Genomic DNA, 10,698 nt, shown 5'->3' with positions numbered 1-10,698 from the left:
TGTGCTTAGTTCTTTTTACAAACTGCTTCTGAATGTTGTTTTTGCTAAATAAATCCATCACATGTTGTTTTTCATCTAAAAACGTATTTATCTAATTTAAGACTTGTTAAAGACCTTTTTTTTTTTTAAATGTCGTGGTACCTTAAGAATAAAATAAATTTTTTTTCATATAACTATCCATTCGTCCATTCACTTCTACAAGGACACTGCTTACTGTAGCCTCATCACTTTGTACTCTGTCTGACCAAGGAAATACATTTTAGAAAAAAAATCTATCATTAATGGAAATCTGATAAAGAAGAATACATTTGTAGGCCAGTAACACCACCGTACATCTAAAAGAGCCACGTGACGCTTTGAATATTCCCTCCCAGGTGGCCACTGGCCTGTATAAGGTAGGACTGTGGTGGCCGTACGCTTTGTGCAAACTACATTCACATTTGATAAACTCAACAATTGCAGTCGTATGTTTTTTTTAGCTGCATGTAGAATATGTGTCCAGACTACAAGGACATTGGCAGGATAGCAAAGTAGACTTACAGAGAAATTGTACAGGTAGGTACAAGAAAAACACAAGAACAAACAGAAAATGCTTGGATGAATGATTACTTTGGTTACGTATGATCTCAGCCTTTGAAGCTATAATGGTCTCACTATGTGCGCCTTCTAATAAAGACAGTTGAAGCTGGGAAGTTTATAGAGCATTTTGTCCTGCTATATTAATTTAGGATGGACAAACAACTTTCTGCATTTATGTTGATTACAACCAAAAATGTAAAAAAAACCCCCAAAAGACAAAACTATTTAAATAAAAAATAAAATAAAATACAACAATAACAGCCACATAGGCAATGACAGCATGCCAAAATAATAATATAAATTATAAAACAAAATAAATTTAAAAAAACACATTTATTTCCTTTTTTTATTGCAAATATGTCTACAAAAACTAGGAATACAGATAGAGATATAACAAGTATGGTTAAGTAAGTTCAGTTGCAATGCAGAAGAAAGAAAAAAAAAAACACATTCTGGTGCTTTGTGCCATATTTTGGATCAAAGTTTGTTCCCTTTTCTGAAGACTTACATTCACTAGAAAATACACAGACCAAAAAACAGTCCAGTACCACCAAACTAACAAAATCTAATATTAGAACCCGTGGAAGCGCAATCGTGGCTTAACTCGTAAGTATTAATACATTTATAAACACAGAGACAGACCATTAACACATAGGGAGTGGAAACAAAACGAACTTATAAAGAAAAAAGAAAGAAAGGAAAACATAAAAAAAACAAAAAAAAACAAAAAGTTATACAAATAAATGTAAGTTTGAAACTTTGAATTGTACTTGACTAATGTGATACATAAATACAGACAGGACAAGACATATGATAAAGATGTAAAAATGCAAATGCGATTAAAGTTTGTTTTTAAACATTTTTTATGATTTACAAAAAAAAGTGCTTAGCAACATTGCATCTGCAGCTTTCAGAGGAAAAGCTGTTATATTCTGATTCTTTGGAATTCATAAATGTTAATGGTGGCACACAGAGGAGGATCAGATAAAGACGGCAGAATCTATTTGGGTGCATTTTCATTTTTGAACTATAATGTAATCAACTAATACGCTTCAGTATTCCTAATGAATCACAATCAGAGTTTTTCAAGAAATAACCTCTGAGGACATTGGGCAGGCCAAAGTGCGATCAGCTTTCTGTGCTCCATCTGCCAGAAAATGATTTTTTTTGTACCACTGCGCCTTAAAAACATGGTCCATGAATTCATTACCGTTTCTACACAAATGCATTGTCATTATTTAGTTGCCCAGCTATTTATTTATATTTCCTCTTGTTAACAAAGCTTTTGATTATGACCTTTAAGGTTATAATCAGAGTATATTTAAATGTGTGGGCAGAAATGTACTATATGCTGCATATAAAAAAATGTGTATATATATTTTTTTCTTTCAAATATAAGAAATGACCCTCACAAGGCTCTTAGTTTCGCGAGGAGTGCCTCTACATCTGACTCTCCATTGGTGCCACAGCTGCTCACTGTGGGACTAAAGGAGGATGACTGGAAGGCTGGAGTTCCCGCGCTTCCTGTGCCAACCTCCATCTCTTTTTCGGTCGCTTTAACTCTCTCCAACACCCTCTCTCTGTCCGGCCCATAGCCGTGACCCGCCACGTTCCTGTAACCGCGGCCCGACTCTGAACCCACAGCAGCTTTGGCTCTGGCTGCAGATGGATGGCTCTCAGACTCGTTATGGGCCTCCCGGGCAGAGGGAGCTTTCACCGCCGCTGAACTCGCATTTATATTCTGCCGAGAGCGAGACCTTTGTAAAGGTGCCTTGTTGTTTTCTGCGAGTGAAAAACAGAGACAAAGCAGTGAGCACAACTATGAGAATGAGGGAGAAGAGGGTGATGCGTGACTGACACGTTAAATGAATGGGAGCAAGGAGGTTAATCAGATTACAGATTAAATTACAAGCAAGCCACAGAGAAGCGGCAAAAGCAGGCGAGCGATGAGAAAATAGAAAGTCAGGCGATGCAGCGAAACACGAAATGATGAAATAAAAGAAGTTAGGAAGTAATAAAAACAGTTTAGTAAACAATTACGCATGCAAAACAAATTACATACATACACAAGAGGTCGCACTGCTAGTCTGTTAGAATCGACATACTCTCACTGATGAGACTGAAGTTTCTGCAGTACACTCTGGCACAAAGCCAGCTCAGCATGATGAAATGGATATGGCTGATCAACCACAACAGAAACTCAATAACATTGTATGTTGCCCTTTTTTCCAATCTCCTAGTCTCCCCCCCTTGCACGACACCCTCCCACCCAGCTTCACCTCCCCTGATTCTACCATCATCATCCATTCTCCTTCCTCTGCTCTTCATCTCGGCTCTCTGCTCCGGCACTTGTCCTCTTCATCTTTCTTATTCTTTAAAACACATTCCCAGGCAGACAGTGGAACAGAGCAACGCCCAGATGCCAAGATCAGACCTACGTTCTGAATTATAATCCCTCTGAGTAGATCTTAGACTTCATCATCAGTATGTGCGCGCTGGAAGGAGAGGGCAAATCCATATTCATGTGACCTTGAGTGTGAGGCTGAGAGGAGTGGCGCGAGGAAAGACACCGCCGCATTTAAAGTTTCCTGAGCCTGAAATGTCTGGCAAACAGGAGTCAAACACAGCAGAGCAGAACAGAGCGACCCGCTCTGTCAGCCAATCGGTAATGAGTTTGGAGCGTGGCCAGTCAGTCATGACAGTGTGTTTTATGGGCCGAGCTGACGAATGACAAGGAACGTCCCTGAACACAACCTCTGACAAATAAATAAGGATAAAGGGAGGAAAGAGAGCAGACAAGAAGGAAGCGACTGCAATATTAAGGAAAGAAAGTCAACGTTGGCACTCGCGCACACACAAACACACGCTGTTACGTTCACAACAAACCTGTTAGGCAAACAAGAGGCAGTGGGTGACTTTAAAAGGAGGAACTGAGTAGAGTGTTTCGCGTTGCTTGCTGTGATTGAACATTTAACACAGCTGAAAATGCAAGTCTCCTCTCATTATCTGACCCTTTTTGCGCCATCTTCCTGTTGTAGCAGTCTAACTTGCAACAGATGACAATTATTTCCCACTGCTGATCCTTTTTGCTCCACAATTTCCCAATCATGTCCTGTTTCTTTGTCCTCCCCCTAAAAAGTGCATCAGCTACACCCACCCTGTCTGTTTCTCTCTACTTAGCGATGCCCCCCTCTTTAAAGGAAACGCTTGTTTCCCTTAAAAGCGCCGCTCACAGATTCAGAGCTGATGCTGGGAAAGTGATCAGTTCTGTAATAAACTATTTGCATTTTGATATCTTGTTTACACTTTAGCTTAATCTCAAATTGAGGCCGTTTCTGTCAGGAAAAGCAACACGGATGGGATTATTATCACACGTCGAGTGTGACAAAATGTCAATCTTTGAATTTACATTCATTTTAACACGTATTAGCATTTAATTATTTTCAGCTCTGCATGTAGCCTAAATTACTTATGAAAACCACATACTGACTGGAGTACAAAATGCTGTTTCGATACATATACATTTACACTTCAAAAAGAAATGAAGAAACCCCACACTTGAATAAGACCTCTTATCCAAAAGTGCATTTCTCTTCTCCCTAACAGGGCCTTGGCCTTTAGTGGTGAACATGATCAAAGTGCTGGCAAGTTCAGTTTCTTCTCAGTCTGTCTGCCTGTGACACCTCGCTGCCCCTTCCTTTGAAGCCTCGCTAGCTTCTCAACATATGCCTTCATCTAAGCTGTAAAACATGTCTGAGAGATGTAAAATATGTCTCATCTTCCAGGTAGCACTCCTTTAACCAACAACTGACAAAGGCTGTACAGGAGAACTAGTCAAGCAGAATTTTAATCGAAATCGCTGCTCTGGATCGTCAAGGAATTCAAAGACAAAACTGTCGTCTTTTATTGAACACATGCCTGTGATGGTAGAGGTGTGAATTTATCCTTCTCACACCATCAAATATGGATTAGCTGCGTGATGTGCAATTAGATATAAAAGATGGTTAGTGTACTTTAGTACGCAACATACTCAGGATAAATCCCACATCATTATGACAGGTCTCGGACTGAACTTTGGTGCCAAGTGACACTGATCTAAGTGATATTACTGCAATACATGATTAGACTCTGATCTGCTGACTCAGGAATCACTACAGGCTTCATAAAGCTTTTTCCACCCCGATCACATATGAGGACACACTTTGATAAAAATGCTTCTGTTACTTCAACACAGTTACATCCACGTCGGTACATTGTTACAGCAAACCATGCAAACCTCCCCAGAAATGTAAATACACATCACCATCACTGCAGCCTGCACAGGAATAAATACCTCATCAGCTTTTGCGACCTATGCATGCTGTGTCGTAGGCTCTATGTTAATATTATAATTCTGGCGTTAGTATTTCTGAGCTATGCACTTTTTCCTAAATCTTGGCCACTGGGCATTTTTTTAGGGTAGAACAGTAGAGAAGTAGGGAGAGAGCAGTGAGGAATAGCACTGAGAAAATGGTCCAGTGCAGACTCGAACACAGGCCCGCTCAACCTTTCAGCGCCCGCTCACCTGCTACTGGACATTATTCACCTCAGTTTTAAAATGCAGCTCTTCGAACACTAAATGGTTACATGTCCTTGTAAGTAAAAAGCTTCTTTCTTCAGTTATTGTCTTTAACCAGGAGCCATTGCAAGCCAGCAGCATTTTTACTGTGTGGTTTTTGTGAAATAATAAGCTGGTGAATGCCACTTTTAAGCTAAAAAGTGAAACGGTGTGTTGTCTGGTACTTACACAGAGCTTTTCTATTTCTGCTAAGCACTTTCTTCTGTAATGACTGAATTGTGAAGCCACGGTGGCGGTTTCCAACACCTTTGACGTCACTGATGGAGGCAGAACATATTGAACCAATGTTTGAACTTGGGTTTTGGCCTGTGTATTGATAGAGCACCAATACAGCAGCCCATACTTAGAAGTTCATCTTCACACCTTAATGTCAAACTACTTCGTTAGAAAGCTTTCACAGTGAAATATAATAAAAGAGCAGGAGAGGTATTCTTTTCTTCCACTGGCAAACGGCAACACAAAAGAAAGCACATTTCTTCATGAAAGCTCATTTGCGGCGTTTATGTTCGGTGCTGATGCAGGTAAACATTTATTCACTTCTTTCCTGCTTCTGGATTGTCGACATTTGAAAAAGAAGGTAGGAGCAACACTGAGGCTTCTGAGACAGAAAGTGCTCACCTGTCTTTCACTTTTTCGCACTGTTAAAGCTAAACTGACACCATTGTAGTAATAAACTCATCAACATCAAGAGGTGTTAAGAGATTGGAGCAAAACTGAACATTTGAGAAAGCCTAAAGAGTGGTATTTTCCAGGGAGTCAACCATAAACACAGCACTAAACCAGCAGTCTATCACAGTCCTCAGTCCAACGCCGTCCTTTAGTCTGCTTGAAGGCAGAACGGAGAAGAAAAACTGTTCAAAAATGACAATAAAAGAGATGGCAGACTGAGTGTGTTGTGCCTTTTCGCTCTCAGCTTTGCTGTAAAATGTGTCTTTAAACTGCGAGTCTCAGAGCCCAAAGCCTTTTTTCCCAGCTACTGACACTGGTTCTGTTTCAGCATAAGACAAGCAAAATCTCAAACGAAACAGACTAATCGCTGCTCTGAATCGTTTGAAAATATCACTGGGAATTTCAAGATGGAACCATGGTGGTTTATTACATGTCTGATAGGATGGCATTTTGTAGAAATGTAAAAGGCCCCGTCCAATAGAGAAAACAGAGATTTTTTTTCTCCATCTGCAAATAGCTGCAGAGAGGAATTCACATTTTTCTCTTGTCAGATCATTTGGTCCATTTGCATTTGCCACTTCAAATACAGATGCAGATGAGCCTTTCCTCTCATCTCTCACCCCCTCCCTGTCTCTCCACTCTTATGAAGTTTGCTGTATTTGATCACTTTAAGAAGAGAGCAGTCATGCAGACTTAGAAAAATACAGATAGTGAAGTGACTTTTTCTCTCCACGGAGTGACTGACACAACAAGTTAAAGTTAGCAAGATCAAATACACACTTCTTTACCCGTCATAAATCAAAACATGGCTTGATTTTTGTTTTTTTTTCCACCCTTTCCATTTAAATCTAAATCTTTGTATTTGGGGCCACTTTATGGCTTATGACTTTGGTTACATAATCAAACAAAAGCACATTTTGTATAAACACTACTAATAATTTGTCATTGTTGATTTTAATTTTTATAAATGCTTGTGATTGTCTAACATTATTGGCTAGGCTCACATCTTTTGTGTGTACTCCTTTTACATTGCCATTGGTTCCTCTTGCTGACCTGTAGTTGCCTAATATGTTGGTGTATTTACTGTGTTTTCCACTGCTATTGTACTCTGGTTACTTTCCACCTCCGTGTCAACAAGAAATGTCTGATCTTTTTTGCATTGCTGAAGCAACAGACCGTCTGTGTCCTGTTTACACTGGTCATGTAATGCAAGTTTACTTGAAGATTATTTCTGAATGTTTGCTAAAATGCTCATCTATATCCAAACAAATTTAGCTTTAAAATAAAAACATTTGAATATGTGGATATATAGCCTCAGTGTCGTAAGAGCAGCCACAATGAACTGAAAGTGACCAGTTCTGTTTTATCTATTGAAAATTTCCATCGAAGAGATGAGAGACAAAAGCAGAATTAGTCATATCACTTGGAAATCAAATGGTTAAAATGCACTGGTGGCTTTACTTTAAGTCCTACAATGAAACATGACTGACTTTTGTGTTGCAGATTCTTTGTACAGTACAGCAGAGTATAGTCTAGCACAGGGTAGTGTAGTATATAGTTGGTGTCCATGTAGCCAGCCCATCCGCCCAGCATTTTATGGCTGAGGGGTTAAAACATCAGATTTTTTGAGCAGTTATAAATTATCTCCTCAACAGCAGTGAGATCAGTTTGTCACTGTTATTGTAGCCAAGTTTTGTTGTCATGTATTTATAACAACATAAGAACAGAAATCATCTCAGTGTGTCAAAATGTTTCTTAGAACAATATTTCTTCATTCAGAACAGAGACAGATACTCAATTTTTCAGTTTGTATAGACTCTAGTTATACTAGGATGTGAGATTACTGTGTCAGAACATGATAAAAACTATTAGAAACTAAATCTAGGGCTGGGCCATATTATACCATTCACGGTAATACCGGTATAATGTTAGGCAACGATAGGAAAATGAAATATCGCGGTAGAATATGAGCAAAACGCGCATGCGCAGTGCCTTTGTTTTCATACACACATGGCCGATTGTTGAGTGAAACAGATGAACCAGAATTGGTTTGTAAAAATGGTGCAACTTCAGTGATGTGGAACTGGTTTGGTGTTTGTCCGTCAGATACACGACAAAGCACATTTTTTTGCAGAACATGCAAGCGGCCGTCGTTATTGTCGTATTTGTCGGACTAAGATGCTCTTAAATCTGGGAGTAATCTGGGTCCTAAACTCCGTATGTTTCAGGTCAAACGAACACTGCAGCATCACTGAGAGTTAAAAACTGTCTAAATTCTTTCATCTTTAATAAAACGATCAGCATTGCTGCTTTACCAGGTGTAACTATGAAGTTTAACTTCCAGGCATCCATGAAAACAAAATTTATTACATTTAACGGAGTTAGAAGTTAGCAGGAAGCTAGCGGAAGTTAGCTCGCTAGTTTCGCTAGTTACCTGAGCATGATATTGAATGTTCTGACAGAGAGATTTCTGAAAAAATTCAAACGTACAGCTCTGCTATCACTTCCAACACAAATGAAGACAGGAAACTAAACAGCAGTGACGTTTGTAGGGTTACTGAAGTTGGGCTACCTGGTATACAATGATGTGCTACGTGATCGCTAGCGACACAGCTATGTTAGCATAACATAAACAGTGAGGCTGGAGGACGAACACTAACACTTTTCCACTTATAAAAGTTAACGTTAAGGTTCCTGATAGTTAGAGACAAATGCAATCGCATGGCAGGATGTTGTAAACGGACCAAACTTCAGTCAGGAGAACAACTGAGATAATCCATCCACAATACAAGGTTAGTCATTAATATACTGCAACAACATGGGAATAGAGCAGCTGCCAGAGAATTCAACATTAATGAATCAATGGTACAGAAGTGGAGGAAGCAAGAAGAATGAGTTTAATAAAGTTTGATTTATCTGACTGCTTTGTTTCGCTTAATGTGCCTTATAACCCCGTGCACCTTATGGTCCGAAAAATACGTACTGCACACTGCAGTTTAATGTTGCAAAGCACCTCTTTTTAACTTCAGTGGACATGGTTATGCTCAGGATATGTCAGCCCATTTCTTGTTTAAGTGAAAATAAATGGAAGGTTGTCTTTTTGCGCTAGTAATGTTGTGGAGTTGTATTTTGTCTCGCATCAATTATATCGTCAGTTATATCGTTATCGCAAATTTTCAAATATATATCGTGATAAATATTTTTGGCCATATCGCCCTGCTCTAACTAAATCCTTATCATTTATGCCATCTGAATTAAAAATAATAATAAAAAATACCGGTAGTCGCCAGTGCTGCCTCTCAGTTTCCTAAAAGTAGGATCTTTAGGTAGCAGAAGTCACTTGGAAACACAATTTTAAGAACACATAATTACCAATTCACTAACATAACTTAACCCACCCTCCTGCTTATTTTATATCTTTTGCCAGGTGTTCAAGAGTTTAACTATACTGTTAACTGTAACTGACATATTTACTTGTGCATGCAAGAGCTTAAAAATAGGTCCTTCCGACCCCATCAGGAAATGAGTGTGACTTTTGTTTTGTTTTGTTTTTTACTAGGCCTAAAAGGGAAAAAAGCCTTGCTTTCTTTGGTCCTGTGAGTTTTAGACCTACCAGTCAATTAAAAACAGTTTTCAATTGCCTGTCTGCCTCTGAAACAACTATGTCATCTGAAGCATTATCAAGCCTTAATGTATAAATGCTATCTAAATCACAATGTATTTGTACCAGAATTGTCATGACAGCATAGATAATCAAACAATGATTTTACATAATTACCTGTTATTTATGAAAGCTCTATTTCAATACACTTCTTATTTGTAATTTGAAGACCAAAAAATAATTATACACTTAAGTCTATGTACCATGGGAGTCAGTCCTTTGAACCTTATCATCATTTTGACTGCAGTAATACTGGCATAATATTCCTGCCTGTGTTTACACAGAAAGCAAAACACTGTAAATGAAACAAAGCGTGGAAAATCTTTTAACATTTCTGCTATCAAATTCTGTCCCGGCATGAAACTCGATACAATTACAACATTTGCATTCTTTTGCAAATGTAGCTGGGTAATTATGTCATTGGCATCAATGAGCCACTGTCAACATGTGACATATTGAAAATGATAAGCTAAATAACATAATGTTCTGCCGGGTGTGTCGTAAGTTTCCCTCGACAAGCGCCTTTGTTACTGGGACCAGTAATTTTAAGAAAGACCCCCATCAGAATCCATGAGAATTGCAAGAAATGCATTATTGCTCAGTCTGCAGTATCTTTCCCAGAACAAACACCAATTGCAAAAAACCTACTAAAAATAAACCAAGAACAAACAAGAAGTCCTGAAAAAGCTGTTTAGAACAGCATACTATGTTGCAAAAAGTGAACTACCATTGCAAAGACTGCTAAATTTTGCCAAACTTCAAAAAGCAAATGTTCTAGATCTTGGTTCCACTTACCTCTTACCCATGATTTCAGTGGAAATTTCAAATTCAGGATCTGACACAGACTGATTCATGTTCTACACAGTTCTTACAAGTTCATAGAAATTTCTGTTCAATTAGAACCAAATGTTTGAGTTGATGATTGTAATTTTTATACAGTCGTTGTAATTTGTGCTTTAACTATTTTTTGATTGGTGTTTTGTTTCCTTTACAATATTATACATTGTAAAGGAAACAAAACATCAATCAAAAAATTGTCCTCTTTTTTAAATTTGCGCTACTTAAATTTATTTTGGGCTACCAAAAGAAAGAAGAGTGCCTGCCCGAAGGGCTACCAGGGATTTTGAAATTTTGCGAGCCCTGTAAAGACTAGTTAGCCGCTAGCTGATTT

The 10,698-nt window shown here is 38.5% G+C and overlaps 1 protein-coding gene across 7 annotated transcripts in view; it reads right to left on the bottom strand.

Annotated features, from left to right (window-relative positions):
- Positions 1 to 925: 925 nt before the first annotated feature.
- LOC102195833 (protein diaphanous homolog 3) overlaps positions 926 to 10,698 on the bottom strand; it is a 166,274-nt gene continuing 156,501 nt past the window's right edge. For all 7 annotated transcript variants that reach the window (XM_005724171.1, XM_005724176.1, XM_005724174.1 and 4 more), the window contains one exon: positions 926 to 2,361. In XM_005724171.1, the coding sequence (XP_005724228.1) occupies positions 1,988 to 2,361 (374 nt within the window). In that variant the 3' untranslated portion in view covers positions 926 to 1,987. The remainder of the gene's footprint in view (positions 2,362 to 10,698) is intronic.

The sequence above is a fragment of the Pundamilia nyererei genome, unplaced genomic scaffold, assembly GCF_000239375.1.
Source record: "Pundamilia nyererei isolate P.nyererei 1_Seehausen unplaced genomic scaffold, PunNye1.0 scaffold00011, whole genome shotgun sequence".
NCBI classification, from domain to species: domain Eukaryota; kingdom Metazoa; phylum Chordata; class Actinopteri; order Cichliformes; family Cichlidae; genus Pundamilia; species Pundamilia nyererei.
This window is presented reverse-complemented; position numbering and strand designations above follow the sequence as displayed.